The sequence below is a fragment of the Carettochelys insculpta genome, chromosome 26, assembly GCF_033958435.1.
Source record: "Carettochelys insculpta isolate YL-2023 chromosome 26, ASM3395843v1, whole genome shotgun sequence".
In the NCBI taxonomy this organism is placed as follows: domain Eukaryota; kingdom Metazoa; phylum Chordata; order Testudines; family Carettochelyidae; genus Carettochelys; species Carettochelys insculpta.
The window spans coordinates 3,555,898-3,581,332 of NC_134162.1; the positions used below are offsets into that span (position 1 = coordinate 3,555,898).

The 25,435-nt window shown below is 55.2% G+C and overlaps 1 protein-coding gene across 2 annotated transcripts; it reads right to left on the bottom strand.

Moving 5' to 3' along the window:
* Positions 1-4,295: 4,295 nt before the first annotated feature.
* On the bottom strand, positions 4,296-24,001 carry SHISA4 (shisa family member 4). 2 transcript variants are annotated; one of them, XM_074977239.1, is made up of 6 exons: positions 23,810-23,948; positions 17,601-18,006; positions 14,796-14,967; positions 13,457-13,590; positions 8,802-8,981; positions 4,296-5,790 (listed from the first exon to the last, which is right to left on the bottom strand). In XM_074977239.1, exons 2-6 carry the CDS (start codon positions 17,677-17,679, stop codon positions 5,744-5,746), a joined length of 612 nt encoding a protein of 203 aa, XP_074833340.1. In that variant the 5' UTR covers positions 17,680-18,006; positions 23,810-23,948; the 3' UTR covers positions 4,296-5,743. The 2 variants fall into 2 exon arrangements, with proteins under 2 accessions (XP_074833340.1, XP_074833341.1); XM_074977240.1 differs by lacking the exon at positions 17,601-18,006 and having other exon boundaries at positions 4,300-5,790; positions 23,810-24,001.
* Between the last annotated feature and the right edge of the window lie 1,434 nt (positions 24,002-25,435).

A 25,435-nucleotide genomic window follows, 5' to 3' on the forward strand; every position in this document is an offset into this window, starting at 1 on the left:
TGGTTCTCCCGCGCTTCCCCCCGACACCCAGTTCAATAAAACTCTGAACTGGCCCCGTGCTCCCCACCAGTCTCTGTTCCAGGTTGGGCCTATGCAAGGAGGGGCACGCCAGCAAGCCTGGCCCTGGCGTTTGTCTGAACCCATACTGCTTCTGCTGCCTGGCCCTGCCACATCTCCTCTGCTACGGCCCTGACCTGTACCCAGCTAGGCGTGGCTCTGGGGCATGGCCCCCACGCAGCCTGGGCTGGGGCTGGGTGGGAGGAAAGGTGGGGGAGGGGATCTTTGGGTGGAAGGCACTAAGGCAGAAGTGTCCATTGGGTGCAGGGGTGCCAGCTTGCCCTGGGTGGGGCGGGGTTTCCAGAGATGCCAGGGCTCCTGGCTCAACTGGAGGTGGGGCTGCTCAGGCCCTGAGGAGCCCCCCATTGGCTGGCAGGGTGCTTTAGGAAATGAGACAGCTGCAGTCAGTGTGTGCTTGTGGGGGAGCTGCAGGGGAAGGACTGGTCCCGGGGTCCCTGTTCACACTGGCTCCCATCCCTCCTGGGCTGGAGCCACCGCTGGTTGGATACATGCAGCATACTGCAACATGACCGGCTCCAGCTGCTGTGCCTGCCTGGGCAGATTCTTCCAAGGCAGCAGCCTGGCCTGTGCCTGCAGTGCAGTGGGGAGAGCACACCCAGCTCCAGGCAAGCCATTGCTGATCTCAGCCGGGTCTGTCCCCCATGCTCGGTGTAGGAATCCTTGTAGAGCTGTTCCAGCCTAAATCAGGTAACTGCTTCCCCACTGCTGTCCAACTCTGGGAACCTTCCCACAGCCTCCCTTCTGTGGGAGTAGGGCACTTTTGTGGGGGGTGGGGTAGTGCATAATCTGAGTAGCAGGGTTATGTGGCCCAGCCTGAGTGTCCAGGGCTGGCTGTGGGTGGGGCTTTGCCAGGGCCTAGCTGCACTGTGGTGGCTTTCTCCTTTCCTGTGATCTGAGTGGGCTGGTCACTCCAGGCCCTTCACAGTGTTGCTCTTGTCTGACTCCCTCACGGTTCTCTTCCCCTGTTGGGTTGTGCTGCCCTTTCTGGGAAGGGGTTCTGCAGGCCCAGTGCTCCAGAGCCCTATGTTACAGGAGGGGCCTATTGCTTCTTTTCTCTGTAGATGCTGGGCAACGTGGTATAAGTTGTTTTGTTTATAGCCTCTCCAGGGCCCTCAGTATTATCTCCAAGTCTTCCCAGGCATTGTCAGCTCCTGCAGTTTGATTGAGGCTCCATCCGACATCTCTGAGAAGTGGGAAAGTGATAGAGGACCCATCACCAGCTCCTTCCTTCCCACTTGGATGCTCTTGCCCACTCAACTAGATTTGGAGGATGTTTTGAGACACTTTACTAACTATAGCTGTTTGTGTACAGGCTGCATTGCAAGCCAAGATCTTCCGCAAAAGGCTGTGCCCCTATGCTGCTGGCCTGAGCGTGGGTCAGCTGGCAAAAATGGTCCTGGGTGGGGCCCTACCACTGCACACCCTCTTAAGTGCTTTCCCTTTTCCTAGCAGCTAGTGGCTCCCATCTGCATGAAGAGAGACTGACCATGCAACACTGTTCAACCAGCCCACACAGTCAGGGATGAAATTGTTACTGTACATCAGTGGTGGCTTTTGTCAAGGCTGAAGTTCAGACTTGCTGGCTGGGTCAGGAGTGCATTCTTTCTCATTTTGAAATATGCCACTGAATTTTCTTGTTCCAGTCTCCTGATGTTTTGCTAGTAATTGTCAGAGGTTAGCTAATTCTTTCAGCCACCTTCCACCCAATAGGCTCTAAGCCAGCGGAGCTGTTCAGGTTTCCAACTGTGTTGTTTTACAAGCTCTTAATTACTCCCTACAGTCAGAACACACCCAGATGTACCCATTCAGGAGATATCTGCCCCAGCCCTGTCCTTGGTAAAACAGTGCAAAGTGGTGCAAATGTCATTGAACCACATAAAACCTGATTTTTTTTCAACAACTCAGTCACATTTTCCCTTGGTAGAGTAAGTTTTGTCCAGTCAGCTTGGAGCAGGAGCTGGTATCAATATGCAACAGCTGTCACTGGCAGGTTCCTCTAGGGATAATGCTTATTAGCAAGAGTAGCTCCAAAACTGAGTCAGCGACCTGGGCTTGTGTTTTGATTCTAGAGCTGCCATATGTGGTGCCAGAGTAGCAGCAGCCCTGCACAAAGGGAGAGACTCCTGTCCCCTACCAGTAGCTGCTCTGGGCTGGCAGCCAGGAAGCTGAGAGTTGGGATGTCCCTTTCTGCTGGGTGCTGCTATTCCTGTCACCATCACAACCCATTTTAGGGACTAAGTGCTCCTCTTGGTGCTCTAGGAGCAGGTAGCTCCCCCTGCTACGGCAGCATGCACAGAATAGTGTGTAATGAAGCAGCAACGGGCTCAGCTCTGCCAGGTCAGTCACTCAGCCACACACCTGTGACACAGCTAGTGCTGGGTATGGCTGTGCTGCAGTGCTGAACGGGCTGGAGTCACGGGAATGGACTGTAGCCTGGATCCACAAAGGTATCTCATCTCCTGCAACTGTCATCAGTGGAGGTTAGGAGCCTAATTACCTGTGAGATGTCAAGGTGGATGGCCATCTGGTTAAGGTATGGGACCGAACTCAGCTGCATTTGCCTGGGGCATTTCTTGCCGCTGTAGCCAGCACTTGGCAACTCCCAATCCTCTGATACAGAGATGATTTTATCAGAGGCATCCCTTCTACTAAGTACCTAGTGGCAGCCCTAGTCTAACTCTGACCATGTGGGGAGCTGCTGGGGAACACAGACCCTCCTCCAATCTCAGGGCAGTAAGACTCAGGCTCTCCTTCCCCCAGGCTTGTGTCTACCTGGCAGCTGTGCCCTTTTCAGCCCCTCCAGAGGCCCCAGGCAGCTGGGAGGAAGGAGGCTCCCTTGCTAGTTCTGCTATGAGCAGGGCTGCTGTCGCTTGCAGAAACCAGAAACAGCAACCAGTGAAGGCATGGCTGGGCCCAGGCAGCTGAGCTAGGCCTGTGCAGTGCAGTGGTGATGAAGGAGCTGGGCCTCCTGTGTGGTAGCAGGGCTGCCTGTAGCTGCACCACACAGCCCCTGGCTGGGCCTGTTGCCCTCTGCTCTTGCAACACAGGGTGCTGGTAACTTGGGCAGGGCAGTGATGGGCAAACTCTGTGAGCAGCCCTGTGTGTGTGGCCTGCCCGTGCTGGAAGGGGAACCAGCTGCTGCCTCTGAGGGGGCCAGGTGCTGAGCGTGCCTGTGGCTGTGTTGGCAGCTGGGGAATCAGCTGAACTCTAATCCCTGCATTTGCAGTGTTGGAGCTGTGGGAGTGAAACCCCTGTGGAGGGTGGCCAGGGAGTGCACAGAGCTCATGTGCTGGGGGCAGCACAGCTCTGCATGACAGCAGCCATGGACCAGTCCCCTCCCCTGTCCACAGGGCAGCCTGCCCCAAGAGTGCTTACTGACCATTCCCCTCTGCTACAGCAAGCGCTTGTCAGGGGAGCCGATTGTGTCTTGATCCTGGGGTGTGAGCAAGACTCCCTCGCTCTGCCTCCTCCTGGGCTCCAACCCTCACCCCATGTTCAGCTGCTGGGAGCAAAGAACCCCAAGCACCACTGGCCCTCTCAGGACACAGCCTCACTAGCGGGAGCCATCCTCCCCTCTTCCTAGCCTTTGGTACAGGAGCAGGGAGACTAAAGTGTGCCTCGGCTGCCCTCTAGTGGACGTATAGGGCAGCAAGCAGTGCAGGGAGTACCAAACCCTGGGACGCAGAGGCTGCTTCGCTATCCTGTGCTGTCCTGGGTGCAAGGGAAAGCCAAGGCCCAGTCTTGCCTGGGAGACTGAAAGTCTGGGCTGCCCACACAGTGGGCAGGGCAGGGTTGTCACATACATAAAGGGGCTTCTTGTGAAGTCATGGGCAGGCCCTGGGCATGCTAGAGCTCTGGCTGCCTGTGGTCACCAGGCGGGTTCCCTGGAAGCTGTTGCCTGGACCCTGCTTTCATGGAAGACACTGCAGGCTCCCCAGATGGATGAGGCAAGCACAGACCTTCCTGACACAATCCCTGTAACAAGCCAGTGCCTGGTGTTACTCTTCCCCCTGCTCTCTCCTTCCCCTTTGCCTGCTGGAATCGTGGCACTAGGGAATCTGCTGTGAAGCCCTGAGCATCCCAGCAGCCACCCCTGCTAAAACAGTGACCTACGTCCTAGATTCCAAGGCCAGAAGGGACCTCTGTAATCCCTCAGTCTGACTTCCACACAGCATAGCCCGGCAAACTTGAGAGACTCCAGGAGCTCGAGTTACTCAGTTTAACAAGGAAGGGCTTTATAGGGCAACTCACATACAGGGATGAAAGTAAGTTGAAAACGTCACACACGGGGCTGCCCCAGGTACGGGGGCCTGACTGGGGTGGGGCCTCAGGCACAAGGCATGGGGGTGGGACCAGCTTCCCCCAGCCAGCCCTTCAATACTGCATGAAACATGCCACACACCACGCCCACGCCCCCTCCCCCGGGCTCCAGCCACTGCCGCAGTAGCACTCTAACGTCAGCTGAGCCTAGTGGGCAGCCTGGTGCTAGGGAGAGCCCCTTGGCCAATGAACAGAGGGTGCGTTAGTATGGGAGCTGCAGCTCCCCTAGCAGAGCACTGATCCATCTTGGCTTGGGGGGCTGAGCTGCATGATGCTGTCCAGAGGCCAGATGAAAACAGGAGCCTCCTGCCCCTTCAAGGACCACAAGAGGAGCCTCGTAGGCCTGGCAAGTGACCCTGGACACCCAAGTGCATCTGCTGTTAGCGAGCAGTCCTGGGCAGGCTGCCATGGCAGCTCCTGATGTGGGGCTTCTCCTTGGGGAGAGGGCCACTCAGAGCAACGAGCTGCGCCAGGCCCCACTGAGCATAGGACAGCCAGTGCTGGCAAGTGGTGCCTGTGCTGCTCTATGCCTCAGACCTGACGTGCTGCAGCGGGACTGGGCCCTCAGGCAAGGCTTGGGGACATGACACGGAGGCACAGGAGCCCCCAGAGCTTGCCTCCATGGCAATGGTTCACAGGCTCGCCTGCCCCTTGGGAAGGGCTGGCCTCTGCCGGGAGCACAAGGGGCAACAGAGCACAGCTACCCTCACAACTGGCCTATTGAGCTCCCAGTAACAGAGCGCTGAGCTCAGGGTAGGCAGCTGCAGCGGAGGGAACTGGCCTGACAAAGGAGCCAGTGTCTGGCTGCACAAGAGCCCACATTGTCTGTTTTGGTCCCTCAGAGCTCAGCCTCCCTCACTAAGGCCAGACAGAGCTGTGACCCCCTTGGAAAAGACACAGAGGCTGCAGGGGGGTGGGCACTTGACATATCCTGGAGACCACAGGGGGATACAATTGGCATGCACTGGGAACTATGAGGGTCCCCATTCAGCATGCCCTGGGGACTGGTGTGGACCACTTGTCATGCCATGGTGACTATAGATATACTGCATTCAGCATGCCCAAGAGAGACCTGTTTGTCGTGCCCAGGGGACTGCAGGAGGGAGGACTCCTCCATCTGGCATGGCCTGGGCAGACACTCGTCAGGCTAACTGGCGTGCTCCCTCCATGCAGCAGGCAGGAGAAGGCAGGGGCCTGCTGCACTGCTCTGCAGAGGAAGGAGGCAGCAGTGGCTAGTCCGGCCAGGCCTGGGGTGGCTGAGCTTCACTGGAATCCCAATGCAGCAGGAGGTCAGAAGCTCACAGTCCAGGCCCAAGGTGCCGACTCCAGTCTGTCGAAGGGCTCCTCAGGCTCCAGGGTAGGTGGGCTGTGGTGGGAGATAGGGTGGGGGTACTGTGGAGGACAGAGATGGAGACAGTCATTCAGCAGAACAAAATGCAGCGAGTGCTGGGGGTGAGCAGGCTCCCATGTGCCCTGGGCTATGGCAAGTGGCTGAGACTGAGCACACCTAGGTGACAGACTCAGAGACCTATCTGCTGTTATGGCCAGCGAAGGGCTGGATCTGGCACTCTGTGGCTTAAGCCAGGGGACCAACAGAATTGCCAGGCCCTGGGCAAGGTGGGGGGACCTGCTCCAGGCTCTGGAAGGGGCAGGGTCTTGAGCAGAATGGGTGGGGCTGGGGGGCCACCAGCCCTTAGTGCCCCGGACCACATCACCCAGGGCTCCGGCAGTGATTTAAAGGACCTGGCGCTCTGGCTACTGCTACTGCCACAACAGCCCTGCTGGTGGTGTCCAGGAACCCTGGGCTCTTTTGAATCACCTGACCCCAGGGCAACTGCCCTCTTTCCCCCTGTCGGCAGCCTGGGCTTAGGGCAGGGCTTCCAGCCCTGCTGCCCTTGGTACACAAGGCCATTAATTCTGGATCTGCTGCAGAGCTTCATTAGTGATTGGCATCCCATGCTCACTGAATACGGATTCTCTGTGCTACAACCAGCCCCACAGCACTGAGCAAGGAACCTGCCTCCTAAGGAGTTCAGGGTCAGGGGACTATTCTCCTGCACCAAACCCAGAATCCCACCTCTTCCCAGCTGCAGGACTGTTTTACAAGCTTCACACCCTCATGTCTGTGTCAGCCTAGACTGTACTGAGGATAGAAGTGCCCACGTCAGCAGTTAACTAGCCAGGGAAGACAGGCCAGGGCCTTGCCTTCGCTAGGGACTGACCTGGTACCACAGTACCCACAGACAAGCCTCCTGGAGCTGCTGCTGCCTCACAAGGGCAAGCAGAGGCGCTCTGAAGATCAGGACTCCAGCACAGCCCTGGGCAAGTGCAGCTCACAGACTGAGGGGCGAATTCAGGCCCCAGGGAGCCAGAGTGGGGACGAGTTTGCACATGACAGCACCGCCAGAAGCCCCCGTGCTCTAGAGCTTTGGGGAATGGCACACAGGCCCCTTCCCTGACTTCGTCCTGGGAACAATGGAGACCCCCTCGCCGCTCTGATGTGATAGCCCGGCCTCCACGTTCACCCTGACCGGAAGCTCGGCTGTAAAAGACGTGAAGTTTCAAACTGTCCCAAGAACCAGGAACACACACGCTCCTGTGAAACGGTGCAGAGGTGGGACCGAAGACCGAATTAAAAGGACTCCCAATGGAAAAGGCCGGCATTCAGAACAAGCCTGGGAAACGAGATGTGAGGGTGCATCAGAAACCAGCCCAATTCATAAACAAAGCACTGAGGGGCTGGACTTGTCCATCACCTCCCTTTTGGGGAAGCTGCCTCCTGCAAGACTGGGGGACTGAAAAACAAGAGATGGGAAAGAGTGAACTCTGCCACCTTGGCTGCCACCCCCACAGTCTCCAGGGCCATGGCACAGCCGGGGTGGGCGTGAGTGGGCCACAGTCCATGCACCCTGTCTCAGCTCTGCTTCATCCAACTTGCCCTACTCTGCTCAGCAGGTTTGGAGCTCTTGCCAGGGAGCAGGGCTGAGGCGCAGGTGCTTACCCAGCTCCACCTGCCCAGAGCTCTGATAAGCCCCTGACCCCACTCCCTGGCAGGAGCACCAGGAGGGCACAGCAGGATAAGGGTCCCGCTCCAGGGACCAGCCTCTATGCAGCAGCCCAGGCGGGCACAGTGGGATAAGCATCCAGACCCTGCACTCCCCAGCAGCAGCACCGGGCTGGTGCAGCAGGGCAGGCTTCCGGCCCCTGCTCTACAGACCCAGTCTCCTGACAGGAGCGCCTGGCCAAGCTAGGTAAGCCCCATACCCCATCCCACTCTACAGGTAAGTTCCTCAGTGTCCACTGACTAGCATGTCCAGTCACGTTGGAGTGAGGCAGCCCAATCTCTTCTGCCCCCTCCCCCACCTCCTATCACTGCCCATCCACTTGACGCTGGGGCCCATCCAGTTGTCCCCTCTGGCTACGCCTCTGCTCCAGGGACTCCAGACCCAGAGAGATGTTCTGACCAGACTGGGCCAGAGAGGGGAGCCCAGATGGCCCCAGTACTGGCTCAGGCTCAAGGGGGTGTAATTGCAGTACAGACAGTTGGGCTCAGGCAGGAACTGGGGTCCTGGGACTTTGCCATGTGGGAGGGTCCCAGAGCTCAGGCTGAGTATACACCACAATTAAACAGCCCTTTAGCCCAAGCCCAAGCCCTGTGAGCCGGGTCAGCTGGCACAGGCCAGCCATGGATGTGTTAATGTGGATGTAGGCAGAGGGGCTGATCAGACCATGCACTGGGCCTGCGTTTGCATCACTGTTGTTGCAAGTGAGAGTCAACCCCAGAGACAGAAGCTGCATTTCTTCTCTTGGCTGTTCTATTGTTTTCCTGCGTCTCTGTGTTTGCTGGGGGGATGACAGGAAGAACGGAATGGGGTGTGCTCTGGAGAGGGAGCAGGAAGAGGTGGGACAGGTGTGGGAGCTTAAGGGAAGGGATGGAATGAGAGTGAGAGCAGGGGTGGAGCACCCCCAGGGAAATGTGAAAACCAATGCCTGCATGTGAGACAAGGGCTTTTCCCATTAAATACTCCACCTAAGGGACCGTTGCCAGGCAAGATTACTTCACTTTTCAGAGACTAGAGCTGGCCTCCCTCCTGCTCTCTACGAAAGGGTTACAAAATGTGTAGGTGGATTCGCTGTGGGCCAGAGCAGGCTGAGGATGGTGACAGGGTCGTGGCAACACCTTTGACACTTTGGGCTCCTGTATTCCATCTCAGGGACTACAGCCCTGCCCTCCCCACCCAGAGAGCCCCCATGGCTCCTGGAACCAGCTGGGGGCTGAGAGTACTGGATCTCAGGGCAGAGGCTAGCAGTTGTCTCAAGCGATCGGTGTGGGGGAGAGCCCAGGCAAACACCACTCGGTAAAGAAGAGCTTTGAGCAGTTTTGTGGATCCTGCTGCTCTTACCTGTGGGGTTGTAAAGTGGGGGGCCTGCTGGGTACATCGGATACTGTGCAGCTGGGGCAGTGGACGGATACATGGCCATGGGGGTGAAGCCTGGCTGCGGGGCTGCAGGTCCTGCTTTGGGATCCACAGTGTAGGTGCATGGCGGCTGAGCTGGGTAGCTGGGCAATGGGATCTCCTGGCCTGTGTGACAAAGACAAGGTTTTCTCCTCAAGCCCGCAAGTGTGCAGCCAGCGCTGCTCTCCGGCTGCGCAGTAGGGGCACTCTGCAGCGAACACCCACCCTCCTCCCTGGGGATGCCTCCTGCAGGCTTTCCCCAAGCCAATCCCAAAGCACCCCATGCTCTGCGGCAAACATCCCAGAGGCCCCATTGCAAGAGACTGCCCCCAAACAGCTCCCTGAAATAACCAAGCTCCTCCGGACCATTCTATGCCTGCAGCTACTGAGCACACTACAATGGCAGAGCGTGCTGGGGCTGGGAATTGTCACTGGCCCCACCCAGGCCCCAGAGCCCCTGTTCCCTCCATTAGACTCCAGCTTCACCAGCAGAATGGCCAGTGAAGTGTTCCAGGGAGCTGCAGAGGCCAAGCCTCCAGTGCAGGAGGAGACTGCTCCAAACCTCCCATGGGACTCTCCCAGGAGCAACGGAGCCCTCTTCATGACATCTCAAGCTCTGCTGGGCTGGACACCCACCAAATGAGCGAAGCCATCTACTGAGAGCCACAGAACCAGCTGCTGGTGCTACATGGATCATCTACACCCCCAAAGCTCCACCACTGTACAGGGACTACAATGCAGGGCATAGTGCTGGGCTGGCAGCCCTGGAGAGAGTGTCACAAAACAAGTACAGGCACAGGACCGCCGGTGCCCCTAGCCCTGATGAATGTCCCCAAGCATAAGGAAGGGACGCTCATTGTCTAGAGCCCATATTCAGCCCTTGGTCTCTGCTGAGATGTAGTCAAATATGGAATAGGGCTGAGAACAGCTGCAGATCTGATGATATTCTCACCCAGCAAGGCCTCAGCCAGGCCTAGAGCTGTTTCCATTGCTCTACATGGACTCAAAGGGCTCAATTCAGAGAGAGAGCCCTACAGTCTGATTTCATAGAATAGCAAACCAGATGGCAGCTCATGCCAAGGCCCTTAGCACTGACGAACGACCCAGCTGGGAACCAGCCTGGCTCCACATCTGTCAGGATTTATAAACTAGGAATCAGGCGTCTGAAAATGAATTTGGGGCTTGAAAAGTGCTGCCTGCATTAATCTTGTTTATAATACCGGTGTCCCATTGTTTAAGGTTAAGATTCTGCAATGGGTATTGTCAGAAAAAGTCAGGGACAGGTCGCAGGCAGTGAAAATTCACGGAAGACGTGATCTGTTCCCAACTTTTATTAGAAGTCCCCTTGGCAGGAGACACATGGTGCTCTTGGATTCTGCAGCTGCTCCTGCGGGAGGGGCTGACCACGGCTGCTCCATCCCCAAGGAGGCTGACCCGACTTCAGCCACCACTCCGGCAAGCTGGGGACTGCTGAGCCAGCAACCTGTTATGTTCTTGCAGCCCCAGAACAAGCCACTGGCCAGCACTTCCTGCAATCCTGGGACTGACTGTGGTCATATTTCACCAGCAGCTGCTCCAAGCCCGCGCTGGTCAGCTGTTCCAGCAGCTGTTGTGGCAGCCCTGGGGCTGTCCACCAGTCAGTGGTTTGGCAGCCTACACAGCCACTGTCCTGGTGGCCCAGGACTGGCTGTGGTGGTCACTGCTTTGGCTGCCCCAAGGCTGACTGCCAGTCAGCTGTTCCAGTGCCGTGCCCCACCACCACTGTTCCGGAGGCCACTACACCACTCTGCCCCAGAAGTCACAGAATAGGTGACCTCTGTGACAAAATCATCTACGTATCCATCTACAAGCTAAGACTTCTGTGCTTGCTCTGAACCTGGAAAGGCACCAGAGAGGAGAGAAGCATTACCCAGGGTGTAGTGCCAGTTTACCACAGGCAGACTCATCGTCTGCCCAGCAAAAGAACGCTCATAGATGCAGATGAATCATTGTGGAGCATCAGAAGATAACAAACTTTGTTGATTCCTCCCTCCATACCAGTACAGAGGTGCCACGCACGAGGACTCATCCCATTAGCTTGAGCTCTCCAGGAAAGGATAAAAATCCCTGGCAGGAAGAAACTGGATCTCTTTGCCGCTTGGTGTTTGGGAGGGCAAGATTTCTAAGCACAAGCAAGGGATCCTCAGCTGCTTAGCTCGGGTTAGGACATACAGAGTTTGCATATTACAGAAGCCCTGTTACCATTGAGACCCTAAGAGTGTAACTCATTTGTGTATGTGAATGGTTACCTTGTAAATAACTCATCTCTTTCTTAATTATTAACTCTTTAGTGAATGTATTTAAGGGCTGGCAACACGTGTTGTCTTTGGTGTGAGATCTAAGGGGCAAGTGACCTGCAGTAAGTCCTCTGGGACTGGGCATAACCTGATTATTGTGATTTTGGGTGTAAGGGACCCTCAGCTGCAACAGTGAGCTTCTCTGGGGGCACGATCTTAGATCACAGGGATAAGAAAGGACCACAAGGGGACTGTCTGGGGCTCCCTGGTGAGGGTTTTGTGGTATCTGAGGAGTTCACACTTGATTGGTTAGTGAAACACAAATACTGAACTCACAACCAATTTGTGGAGTGGCCAGTTTCCTGGAAGTCTGCCCTAAGATTGGAACTCATGGTCTTGAACCACTGTGGACAGCCTGACAGGGACCAGGAGCAGGAGGTGGGGAAGAGACAGGATGGGTTAGGGCTGGGTTGGAAAAGACAGGGCGGAAGGGGGGGAAAAGGGAGTGGGGTGGGAAAGGTAGAAGTATCTGTGACTAGAGAAAACTTCCTGCAGATCCTGGTACAGAACCTGAGTCTCACCTCTCCTCCATTGTCAGCAAATAACTGTGAAACCCATTAGCACAGCCGTGGGCAATAATTTTTGATGGAGCCATGCCAAGATTTTGGTAAGTGGTCAAGGGCCACACTTTCCACAGAGGGACTGCAGGGTCTGGGAAGGAGGTCGGGTGCAGCAGGCAGGTCGGGGTAGGGAGCTGGGGTACAGGAGAGGGTGTGGGGTCTGAGATGGAGTTTGGAGGAAGGAAAGAAGTTGTGACCTGGGGCAAGGTCCAGGAGGGGGAATGGGTACAGGAGATTGTTCTGGCCTGGGGGAAGGATGCAGGAGTGGATGCAGGGTCTGAGAGGGAGTTACTACCTTGGGCCAGGAGTTGCGGGAGGAGGATGCAGAGGGTTTAGGTGGTGATCTGGGGCAGGGCATTGGGGTGCAGAAGAGGATTCTGGCCTGGGGGAGGGGTGCAGGAGCAGGGTCTGAGAGGGAGTTGTGACCTTGGACTGGGTGGGGGGCGGGAGCATGAGGTGCCAGAGGCAGGCTGTGGTTGGGAGGTGCTTATATATGGAGCTCCTGGCCAGCAGCACTCTCCCACAGGGCTCCCTGCCTGCCAGCAGCCCCAGCCATTCCATGTGCCTCTTTGCACTGTGGAGCGGGGAGGGCTTCCTGCACTGCTCCCACCCCCAGCAAAATCTCTCAGATCCTATTGGCTGAAAACCAGAAACTGATTTTGCTGGGGGTGGGGGCAGCACACAAAGCTCTGCCTGCTCTGCAGCCGTAGGGGTGGACCGCAGGCCTATTAAAAGAACTGGCAGGCTGGATCTGGCCTATGGGCCATATCTTGCCCACCACTGCACTAGCAAGTGTTCAGTGCTGCTCCTCATGGAGCATGAATGCGGAACCTATGGCCCCCGGCTTCCCCTGATCCAGCCCACAAGGCTCGGGGCTCCCCCACAGCAGGGAGTGGTCACTAACCCCCTGCATTACCAGCTCTGCCTGGTGTGGGGAGGAAGCAACTCTGTGTTCCGCCATTCCTCCTTCCCAGCTGGTATAAGGGCAGCAGAGGAAAGGTAGCATAGCGGTCTGCAGGCTTTTCTCATGCTGCTTTCATCGGCTGAGAATTGTAGCCAATGGGTGCAGTGGGCGGCAGTGTCTGCCAGTGGAGGGCTGTGGGGAGTCTTCTATGCCCCTCCCCATTCCTGCTGGTCACTGCGCCACAATCCCCTGTCCCCTCCCAGGCCCTGCACAAATGATAACGATTTCGGCAGTGGATTCAAAGGTTCTAGCCCTGTGGTGCCCATATGTGGCACGTAAGGTCCTTTCTAATTTTTTTCAGTTTGTTATTTTGAAAATCTAGAAAATTACACACAAGAAAACGACAGTGAAAGAACTACGGTAGAGTATAACGTCAAAACCACAGGTGTTAGGTAATGCCAGCCATGAGACTGCCTAGGCAAGCTTAATTCAGCCCCTTTCTGCAAACGCACGGGGATGCATGAGCATGTCCTCTTTTTCCCATGAGTCCCATGCTGTATTCAGTGCACAGGAGGGACAGAGCTCAATTAATGAGCAGTTTGTTAGTATTTTCCTCCCTCCTGGACACACACCTACAGGCACCCTAGTCACATCCCTCTCCTCTCTCCCCAGCCTACCGGCAAAGAGAACTAAACCAATCAACGTTTACCAAGTACTTCAGGAGCCCTGCTCCCTTCCCACCGGGCCCACCCCGCACTGCCCGGGCCGTGGCAGCAAGGGGAACTGTACTGCAGCCCCTACCTTGGAAGGGTGTCCGTGTGTGCTGCCGTCTCTGGTACAGGTAGCAGCAGGAGCACATGAAACAGCAAATGATGGTGGCAACGATGGCCAGAAAGAGGACCACAGCTGAGGCGATGCCAGCGATGGTCTTCGGGCTGTGGGACACAAGCAGAGAGGATTACAGGGCAGTCTCAGTACTGGCCTGAGCACCCAACACAGCCCTTCCCTGGAGCAAGTGGATCCTTCACCCCCGGCTACGTGCTGCACACAGAAACGCATGCAGTTCACAGGCAGCCCGTAATCCCTGCACATTGCATGGCTCCATCTCCTGCACGGGAGACCCAGAGGGACCACCCCCCCCCGCCCACCCTCTAGGCTGAGGAGATGAAAGGGTTAACTGGCGGGCTTGGGCTTTGGGCCTGGTTGAGGCTGGGACCCTTCCTCCACCCAGGGCACGCCCTACCTGACCCCATGGGCAGCTGCCTGTGCCATCGTCACCGGAGCCCTGAATCACAGAACAGCCAAAACCCTTCCAAGAGACTGCAGCGGAGAAGAGGAAGGCAGACGGTGCTGGGCTCCACCAAGGGCTCTGCCCCACACCTCAGCCACAGCTCCCTTCCGCTGCCGAGCTGAGACACCCGCTGCCCCTGGAGCTGGGACCTACATGGGAACAGGCATGCACCATCTGTGCCTGGCCATGCACCACTGCCCCTCACACATACATAGCCATGCACTGCAGGTGGCCCCAGTGCAGAGTCTTCACCCAGTGCTGCTTTCCCCTTCAAGGCCACATGTTGCTGCTACTCACCAAGATGCCTCCCCACCCCACGGCTTAGGGCTGCAGACACATGTAGCCTTCCTCCCCGCCAACAGCAGCCACGCCCCCAGAGCCAACAAGCAGCAGGGATTCATTAGTGCTGGGGACAAAACTACCACAGCAGCCCCAGCCAGCCCATGCAGCTCCCTCTCAGAATGACACATCCAATGCTGCCTGCACCAAGGGGAGCTGCTCGTACACACAACACCCGGCCGGGCACCTGCTCCCGCCTGGAGGGAATGAAGAGGAGGAGACGCTGCTGCTATTAGCTATTTTTAACCTGTGGGTGTGAGGCGTCCAGGCCCTGGGCTGCGAGCCAGCAGCCAATGACAGGGAGAGAGGAGAGATGTCAGAAGTCTTGATGGATGAGTTCTAGAGGGGGCAGGCAAGTGTTTTCAACTCCTAGAAGTGGAGGCAGGAGTACGAGCCTCCAGTTGCCTGCCCATAACCCTCCTGACACACCCGCTCTGTGCCAGGACTCAGCCGTTCCCAGGGGAAGCTGGGTCCCAGGCCAACTCTGGCCAAGCTCCTGGCCTCTCCCACCTGAATGCAAGGCAGTGCTTCTGCTGCCGCTCCGTGATAAGCTTCAGGGGGTCGATGCAGCAATAACGCTGGTAACAATCGCCGCAGCAAAAGGTAAAGAAATTGCAGTCAAAGCCAGGGTGCCAGGAGCCATTCTTGTCCAGGTACCAAAGGCAGTCTTCATCTGCCAAACCTGTGGAGAAAAGCAGCAGGCTGTCAGACCTCCCTAGGCCCTTCCAGCCCCCTCATTCTCCAACCCACTAGCCCAGGAATTAGAATGCAGGCAGGATCAAGCGCACTCTACAGCAAGTTCAGCACTCCTGCCCCTTCCCAGTTCAGTGCTGGCTGCAAAGAACAGGGGTCCAGAACTACACAGGCTCTTGCTGCTGCAGAATGCCCTAGCCTCTGCACGGGTTCCTCAGAGAGATACCCACTAGGGAAGCATTTGCCAGTGCTTTCCAAGGACAAGTCCCTCAAGCTGAGCCTGTGCATGCAGAGTCACTCCCTGTCCAGGGTGGCAGAAGCAGGACATTCACAACTAACGGCTGCTGGGGTACGGCTCAGACTCCCAGAAGGGGATGAAGGCTAGAACCTCTGGAACAGTCCCATGCTGCCCTTGCATTAGGCTGGAGGAGTTCTTGAGGTGAAGCACCTGGCAAACATGGCCATTGAGACTCACATGGCACCAAGTACCTTGTGCATACAATAGGGGTTGGAACAGGGACTCCAGGCAAGCTCACTGCTTCCCTCCCATCCCAGAGAAGAGCACAAGGTAAAACTGCACCAGCTCAGCAGACAGGAAAGAAGAGCAGAGGCCGGGTTGGTTCCACCTCCCAGAGACCAGGGCCATGTGTACGCGCTCATTGGCCAGGTGGACTGTGCCCTTCACTGGCACAGATCCATCAGACGGAAAGTGCGCCTGGCAAAAAGCCGCTCCAGCTCCCCAACACCTGATTTTGCAGCGTGGTGCTAAACAGTGCAGAAGGGTGGGAGGTTCATTGCAAACCAAACGGACATTTTTGGATCTTCTCACTGAGAGGAGAACACCTAAACGCTGCGTGGGTCCAGTGAAGCATTTTGAATGCCTGTTCCTGCACCATGTCCAAACGCAACGAGTCAAAAGGGTTGTTCGACTCAACATCCTGTCTAGAAAACATTGAACATTCAGACTTTTCCCTCTTTCTTTACTCAGCTGAACCCATTAACTGAATTCAGCCCACATTTGCACAGTTTTTATTGTCCCAAGTTGCATTTTTCAGTTAATTTTTGATTCAGGCAAAAAACGCCACCCACTTCCAACATGCACCATCCGAGGCTCTCTGCTGCCCCACCCCAACACAGCTGCCTTTTTTTGACGTCAGGCTGCTCGCCTACACACACCTCCCTGTACGCAAGCGGTGCCTCTCTCAAGCATCCCCTCGGGGAGGTATCTAGGAGGGGGCTGTAGGATGCCACTATGTTCCCATAACACCATACAGAAGTGGTGTCGTTTTGAGAAATACGCAAGGGGGTAAAACCCTCACCCCTAGTGCATGTTACTTACAGACTAAGGAGAGCTGGGAACTACTGGCACACAGTCCTTGCTCCTAGAGCTGGGGGCCCTGCTTTTATAGGAATGAGGGCTCCAGGGTTTCCCTGGCACAGGACTTGCTCTGAAGGAAAGGACTGGAGGGCTTCACTGCATATATAAATTAGGAGCAGTCCTGAAGCATCTTAAAGACGAACAAATTTTCGTGGGTAAGACCCACTTCCTCAAGTACATTGGTCTCAAAGGTGCTATGGGACTGCTTGTTATTTGTGAAGCTACAGACTAAGAGGGCTACCCCTTGGAGACTGTTATCCTTATAGTGTGCCTAATGGGCAGCAGAACTGCGCTGACTATAGCCTGATTGAGGGGCTTACCCTAACCCCAGCTTCCCTGCCCATGCAGGGGGTAGTGCTGCCAAATCAAAGATATGGGGGGCTGGGATTTATAGCTCTGGGTGCTGCACATGCCAGGTGTGGAGCAGGGCTGGGACTAGCCAGCACCAAGCCTAGGAGGGTGCGGGACCCAGGATAATCCTCCCTTTACCCCAGACCCTGCTCCCTCTTCCTGCCCCTGCTCCACGCCCATTCCAGCCCTTTCCGAAGTCCTGCCCTGCCCTGCCCTGCCCCACCCCGTTCCTTCCCCCCTCCACCCTGAACGATGCGGCTCAGGGGATTACTGGGAGGCCTGGTTCTGGCAGTCAGGACTCACCCACCCCCGGCTCATTGCAGTGGCAGGAAGTGGAGTGACCCAGCCTTCAGCCCACTGCACTCGCCTGATCCCAGCTCCCAGCCATGTCACTCAGGGGAGCAGAGCAGGCTGGGTGCTCTGCTTCCCACCTCTGCAGTGAAGCTGAGTAACACAGCTGGGAGATGCAGAGCAGGATCGGGCCAGGTCACTCTGATCCCCATAGCTCCTGCTGCTGTTGGTGAGAGCTGAGTGAGCCTGAACCCTGCTGGCAGCACCAGGCCCCTCCGGTAATGCCCCAGGCCACCTGGGCCCCACACAAGTGCCCAAAGCACAGGGCCTGGGGCAGCCGCCCTGTACCAGCCTATGGACAGGATGACTCTGGCTCTGACTGCACTCCGAGCGCCTGAATGAGTTACTGTGTGAGCCCTTCTCTGGCCAGAAGCAGCAAGATCCTCACTGCAGCTCCCATAAAAACCTTGGCCATGCTGCCAGCCAGAGGGGTTTTATCTCAACCCTGCAGACTAGTAATCTCCCAAATGCAAGTCTGGCTGCAGGGGAGACAACCGCAGGAAGCCAGAGGCGAAGCATCCCAGCATCGATGCTGTTTTCACCTTGAACCCAGCTGGCCTGTTGGCAGTGGAACACTTGGGCCCTTGGCCTTCCCAGAGCATCATGCTGAGGCAGCAGCATCTCCAGTGTCACCAACAGAGCCAGCACCAGCTCCTCTTTCAGGAATTTCTCCACTGCCGCTGACCTGCTCTACTTCTGGCCCGCAGCTGCGTAGCTGACCAGGGCTGGCTCAAGCCATGTGGGAGGTTGTAAATAGTTCCCCGTGGAAAGTAGAGCCAGGAAGTTTGCTGCTCTGCCAGACAGGAGTTGAGTTTGCGAAGGCTGTATATAGCACGAGGCTGTGTCCCAGCACAGTACTGCTGTGCTGCAGGAAGCCACATGGACTATCTCCAGCCCTGATGTCTCTATGGCCTGCCACAGCTCATGAGCCTTGCTGGGAACAAGAATCTGTCAAGAGAAAGGGAGCCGTGATGGAGCTTGAAAGTCTGCTAAGGAGCTAGCAGCAGTGGCAGATTACTACACGGGCCAGTAGGAACCCTGCCCAGGGATCCCAGCCTATTGGGTAGCCCCAGCAGGATCTCCAAAACACTGCCCACCACACTCTCCCTGCCCCTCCACCCTGTTCCTTCTCTCTCCACCCCTCAACTCCTGGAGCCTCACTTCCCTGCTTCTCTTTCCTCTGAGGCCCCAAGTCCTGGCCAGGCCAGATGCCAAAGCCGAGCCACAGTAGAGCGAGTACATTCCTCCTGTGTGGGGCTGGCTGAGGCACTCAACCAGATCACTTCCCAGGCCCTTCCCCTCCCCTCTATGTATGGCCCAAGCCTCAACCTCTCACCCCAGCCATGTAATCGTGACATGAACCTCTCCCTCATTCTGTGGGGTCCGAGCAACTCTTCCCTGCCCCCCCGTCCTCAGTTCCTCCCCCAACCTAGGGCTGGCCCTAGGGAAAACAGTGCTACTTGCTCTGGCGGGCTGGGTGCCCCCCCACTGGCCTTGGTCTCTGTGGCCTCCCCATCTTCCCTTTGCCCCTAAGCCATGCACCACCCTCCCGCATCCACATATGGAAACTGCCTTGGATGCATGGAGTAGCTGGCACTGCCCTACCTCAAACGCTGCTCCCCTCATACACTCCACATTCAGGGTGGAGAATTTGAGGCCCGTGGAGGAGTGGCTGAGAGGGAAGCACGATCCTCATTACTTGTGACAGATGGCAGTAAGAGACAAGGTCACTCACAGAAAACATGGGAAGGTCTAACCCAAAGCCTACATCAGGGTCGGTAACCCCCCCCCACACCAGCACACATGCCAAGAGTGGCACACAAGCCAATTTTCATCAGCACGCCAGGTGGGAGCTCAGCCTTGCCCCTCCTCCCCTCATGAGGTCAGGAGCTTGCTCAAAGCCAGGCCACCTTGGATTAACAAAAGACCAACTAATGCTCCCAACTACCACTTCAACGGTAAAGTTCTGCATCTTCATTTATTTATTAATGAAGCTGTTGTAAGTAGGACTATTAGTGACTTTAAAAAGTACCACTTGCACTCGGACCGCACACAGAGGTCAAAAGCTCAAATTTTGGCATGCTGCCTCAAAGTTTGCTGACTGCTGGTCTACATCATAGAATCATAGAAGATTAGAGTAGAAAGAGATCTCAGGAGGTCATCTAATCCAACCTTCTGCTCAGAATAGGGTCAACCCCAGCTGTGTCAAGCCTGACTGAAAAACCTCTAAGGATGGGGATTCCACCACCTCCCTAGGTAACCCCTTGTAGCGCTTCACCACTCTCCTGGTGAAGTAGTTTTTCCTAATATCCAACCTAGACCCCTCCCACAGCAACTTGAGACCATTTCTCCTTGTTTTGCCATCTGTCACCACTGAGAACAACCTCTCTCCATCCTCTTTGGAACCCCACTTCAGGGAGCTGAAAATCCCCTTCTCACTCTTCTGTAGACCAAATAAGACCAAACCCCCCAGCCTCTCCTCATAAATCAAAATGGGTAAACAAATTCCCTGTTAGTACCAATCATAATTAGGGTCAGTGACACTGCACCTTAAATGAGGCCCATGTTATTCAAAACAATTCTGATTAATGTCTGGATACCAGCAGTAACTCTCAACACAGTAATATTTGATACATGGGTCTCGGTCCACTCTGCAGATTCTTGTGGATGCTGTCTTCCAGATAAACAACTGGATCTATGTCAACTATTGGTATATCACAGAGCATTGCAACCAGCAGCGAGGGTAACATCACATGAATGGACAGTACTGCATAGGAATTTATTACAAGACATTCATCTTTAGAGATCTCATTTGAAAAGTCACTACTCCAAATTTCTGTTTTACTTCTCATCTATGTAATCCTGCGGGACACACCATAACAATGCCTAGCCCAGGATTTCCAAACGCTCGGTCTACTACTACTACTACAGATGGTAACTATAAATGCTCTAATAGGAGTGTCAAGTATTGGAGGGGTAGCTGTGTTAGTCTGGATCTGTAACAGCAACGAAGGGTCCTGTGGCACCTTATAGATTAACAGAAAAGTTTTGAGCATGAGCTTTTGTGAGCACAGACTCACTTCATCAGATGCTGGTCTTGTAGATTTCCAAGACCAGCATCTGATGAAGTGAGTCTGTGGTCACGAAAGCTCATGCTCAAAACTTTTCTGTTAGTCTATAAGGTGCCACAGGACCCTTTGTTGCTCTAATAGAAGTGTATTGCTCTCTGCAGTACAAAGGGGGCCAAATCACAATACCATATTAACACAGTACATAAATTCTTATACAGTTGGGTCATACCCAGTTGTGTCATATATACACACACTCCATGCATATGTGCCCATAAACACTACAAATATATATACCATGTCAATATTATTCATAAATATTAATTATATGGAAGAGCCTCTAGGGCTCAACCATAAAACTACACTCCTCAGTCATGGTCTCAGAGGCTAACATTCCCGGGCCCACCATAAGGCAAATAAAATCTGTCCATCACTCCTACAAGGGAATGTGCAGACTAAGGGACAGAAAGGACATGAATGCATGGCTGGCAAAGTAAGGTGGCCACATAACCCTGTTTACCCCACTGGGTCACCTACAGTCCATGTATTATGCTTTCCCAGGATGAGGAATAAATATCCTCCTCAGAAAAAACAAAAAGTGAGGGAATGTAGTTAGATGATGGCATGAAACATAGGCCCATCTACCACAGGCCTACTATGAGGCCTAGGGCACAATGGTCAAAACTGTGAGTAAGAGACAGGCATTCATCAGAAATTCTTATTATTAGTCCACAGGTACATGACTCTACAATTTGTACTATTGAATTTCATCCCATTTCTATTGCTCCAGGCCTCCAAGTCAGCCATTTCTTCCTATGCATATTCCAATCCATCTCTGTATGATGATGCTTCCCAGATCTGTGTCATGAGCAAATTTCATTAGCACATCTACTTTTGATGCCAAAGTCATTAAATTAAACATCCCTGAGGATGTCTGCTAGTAATTATGCCCTAGTGTGATATTTCCTCACTTTACTCAGTGTGAATACATGCTTCTGTCCTGGATCATAGAAGCTGTTTGCACACATCAGCATGTCCTGGGAGAGCTGCCTGTGAGCCTGGTGCCCAATCCATTGGGCAGGGCTGGGGGTACAGTCGTACAGAAGGAGCTACCCAGCTGGACGCTGGCTCCTGTGAGTGACAGCCCAATGCACTGCTGCTTTCACCACTGCAGTTCCCAATCCAGTTCCTAGACATGGCTCTGATGGTCTCACTCGTCTCTGCAAATCCCCAGATAGCTGCTTCTATCTATGGATATAAATTGTATATTCATCTGTGCAAGACTCGACGTACACTGTACTTTTATCATCATTACTGACAACTGAGAAAAATTATTTCATTTTGGAGGGTCACCTAGATTATCCTCTCTCTGCCCCAGCCGCACTGCATAGCAACCCCACTTCTTTGTTCTTCTTGGCCTCTGAGGATAGAACAAGAAGCAATGGCCTTAAACTGCAGCAAGGGAGGTTTAGGTTGGACATTAAGAAAAAAGTTCCTAACTGTCAGGGTGGTCAAACACTGGAATAAATTGCCCAGGGAGGTTGTGGAATCTCTGTCTCTGGAGATATTTAAGAACAGGTTAGATAAATATCTATCAGGGATGGTCTAGACAGTACTTGGTCCTGCTATGAGATCAGGGGGCTGGACTCAATAACCTCTCAAGGTCCCTTCCAGTCCTAGTATTTTATGATTTCCTTGTTCTGTTGTATTTACATAGCTGAAGAGCCTTTTCCTATGTTTTCCTTCTGACTCAGCCTGACTTCCAGCAACTGCTGTACGCCTAAAACTCTGACATTCAACAGTGCTTTCTTTGCTTATCAATCCCCCCTTCCACTGTTTGTAAGACAGGCACTTACTCCTGATATCCTTTTTGAAATGTTTATTTGTTCCTTACACCGGGAGTTATTCACTACAAACCTTATGCCCTTGCTTGTAATACAAATTCCTGATTTTTCTACCTCTGACAAAGAAATTCCAAGTCACCTCCCCTATGAAGTTCCTGAGCTCTTGAATACAAAAAGGAAGCTGTAAGTGGAAACTTGGACAGATGACTAAGGAGGAGTATAAATATATGACTTGAGAATGCAGGGGAGTAATCAGGAAGGCAAAGGCACAATTATAAATGCAGCTAGCAAGGAAGGTGAAGGGTGACAAGACAGGTTTCTTCAGGCACGTTAACAGTAAGAGGGTGGTCAGAGAGGGAGTGGGGCCATTACTGGATGAAGGAGGTAGCCCTGTGACAGATGATGTGGGAAAAGCTGAAGTGCTCAAACCTTTTTTTTGCCTCTGTCTTCACAGACAAGATCAGGTCCCAGCCTACTGCACGAGGCAATGCAGCATGGGAAAGAGGTGGGAAGCCCTCGGTGGGGAAAGAACAGGTTAGAAAAGTTAGACGCACACAAATCCATGGGTTCGGATTTAATGCATCCAAGGGTATGCGGGAGCTGGCAAATGTCATTGCAGAGCTTTTGGACATTAAAACTCAGAGAGATTGGGAGAGGTCCTGAATGATTGGAAAAAGGCAAATATATCAGCCATCTTTACAAAAGGAAAGGACAATCCAAGGGACTATAGACTGGTCAGATAGAAGCTGCTCTAGCCCAAAGGAGCTACTGGTGGTGGCAACAGGGTCCCCGGGCTGTTCTAAATCACCCAGGGAGAGCAGGATGGCTGGGGGATTCATGGAGGGAGTTACCTGGGGGCAGTCAGCAGGGGCAGGGGAGACACTCAGTTCTGAACTTTGCTGGAGCAGATGCCAGACCAGGAATATTCCTGATGCCCAGGCACCATGGGCCCTTACAACTCACTGGCCATTGGGGAGGGGGGGGCACAGCTATAGGTCATTCCCTATCCCAGGGGAATCTATCACTGCTCCTGTAATAAACAGGACAGTCTGTTTCCTGCACTGTGCCTCAGTGGGCAGCACGACTGAGCTGGGTCCACATCACCCAGACTGGGGTGACTGGTATCTACAGGGTCACTGAATCCACAGGAGTCAGATGAACACAGCCTCACAGGGATGTTAGAGGCAGCACCTCCCTTTCTCACATCCAGTCCCACTCACCCCATTACCTCAGCACCAAACCCCTCCTCCCCCATTTTCTCAGCACTGATACCACACCCCCTGCACCCAGCTCCTCCTTCCCCCATTACCTCAGCACCCCACAAATCCTCCTGCCACCCTGAAGCTAGCACAGCTAGCCCCCAGCTCTCTGTTTTACATTCTCCCCTGTATCCAGCTCCATGCTCTTCCTCCCAACCCTGCCCCACACTCAACCCCTGCCCGGCTCTTCCCCTCACACGCCCCACACCCAACCCCTGTCCCGCTCTTCCCCCCAGGTGCCCCACACCCAACCCCTGCCCCGCTCTTCCCCCCAACATGCCCCACACCCAACCCCTGCCCCGCTCTTCCCATCATGTACCCCACACCCAACCCCTGCCCCGCTCTCACTCACAACCCTGCCCCACACCTAACTCCTGCCCCACTCTTCCCCCATGTGCCCCACACCCAATCCCTGAACTGCTCTTCCCCCCACCCCCCTCTCCAGCTCCCCACCCTACTGCCATGTAGTATTCCTCCTGCCCAGCCCCACACCCAGCCCCACGCTCCCCGCGCCACGGACCAGGTCTGAATGCGCCCCCCCGCGCCCGGCCCCGGCCCCGGCCCCGGCCCCAGCCCTTACCCAGCGAGACGCTGAGGCTGAAGAGCACCAAGCCCAGCAGGGGCCAGGCGCGTCGGGGGGCCCCGTCCCCCATCCTCTGCCCGCTCCCTGCTGCGAGCCCCGGAGGCCGCTGGTGCAGCGGGCAGCGCTGGTGGCGCAGGGAAGCCGAGCCGCGGCGGCAGCTCCGGCCCCACCACCGCTCCCTCCTCCCGGGCCGCGCTTAACCCACCCTCTGCCGCAGGGCTGCGGAGCGGGGCCAGCGCGGGCGGGGCCGGTTGGGAGTCAGACCGCGAGCCCAGAGAGCTGCGGGGGAGGAGGGCGTGGGTGCACACTCCCAGCGTGTACGTGTGTCTGTGTCTGTCCGGTGTGTCGCCCCCGACCGCGTGCCTGCATGACCCATATGTGTGTGTCTGCTCTGCTTGCACTGTGTGTGTGGGTGTGCGCGCGCGCGCCCCCAGGTTGCATGCACCCCCGGTGTGCGTGCGTGTGTATACCGGTATATGTGTGCGCTATCAGCGTGTGAGTGTGTCTGTGTACCCCCTGCCCAATGTATGTGTGTGCGCGCCCTCTGTGTACGTGTGTCCGTTTGGGGTATGCACTTTCGGGGGGGGGGGGCGCGCGCGCGTTCCTGCATACCCAGTGGGGTTCAGTCACCCCTCCCGTCCAGACGAGGGCACCCCCGGCAGCACAGTGCCCCCCTATGGGAGAGACGTGGGATACCGCTGATTCATTAACACCATTTCTTTTGATTACACTGAGAGACTCCAACCCGAGTGCTGGCAAGGCAGGGCCGGCTTTAGTCTGCCAAAGAAAAATAAGGTGAACCAAGCCCTGGGAGAGGAGATACCCTAAGCCTGATCATCTCTGTGGCATGACTGGTGCCTTCCGGCATGATAATTTCCTCAACATTGGGGTCTGGTGCTGCACCTCAGCTGGTGCTGGATCTGGTTTCTCATTGGGGACAGTGAATGTGTCCTTCCTGGCCCCTTGAGGAGGAAGGAGGATCTGGGCTGTAACAGGACTGGGTGGTACCTTCTTGGTATGGTCCCCGTTGACATTGTTGACATTCTTGCTGTGGTGGAACCACAGCGAGTGGAAATATTCTGGTCTCCATAGGTGGCTGTCAAGGTTGTTGAGCGCCTGCATGGAGCAGAGAAGGAATACAGCAGTCCCTCCATTTACACAAGGGTTGTGGTCCCACGCACCCTCGCATAACATGAATTTAAGTCAGGGGGCTGCTTTTTCCCCCCGCGGAAGACATGTTCTGCAGCTGGGGAAGCAGCAGGAGCACCTGGAGCTCCTTTTGAAAGGTACGTTAGGGGGGAAGTTGGGGAGGGCCATGCGGGCCGGAGATAAGCCCAAGTTGCATGGGGTGAGCTGTAGCCATGCGCTGGGGGGTTTGAACTGGTGTGTGCTTGGATTGTATCTTAGCCATTATGATATTCAAGAGGGCTGGAATATGCAGGAGTCAGATCTAACGCTCTAATGCTGGGGTGCATAAAGTGGGGGGAAGGCCCCCTTGGGGATGCATGAGCTTTCTAAAAGGGGGCACAGCGATTACATTAGACAGGTTGGGGAGGCTCTGCTAATTGCTTGCCTGAAAAGTGGGGCCCGACATAAAAAGTTTCCTCAGCCCTGCTCAGTTGG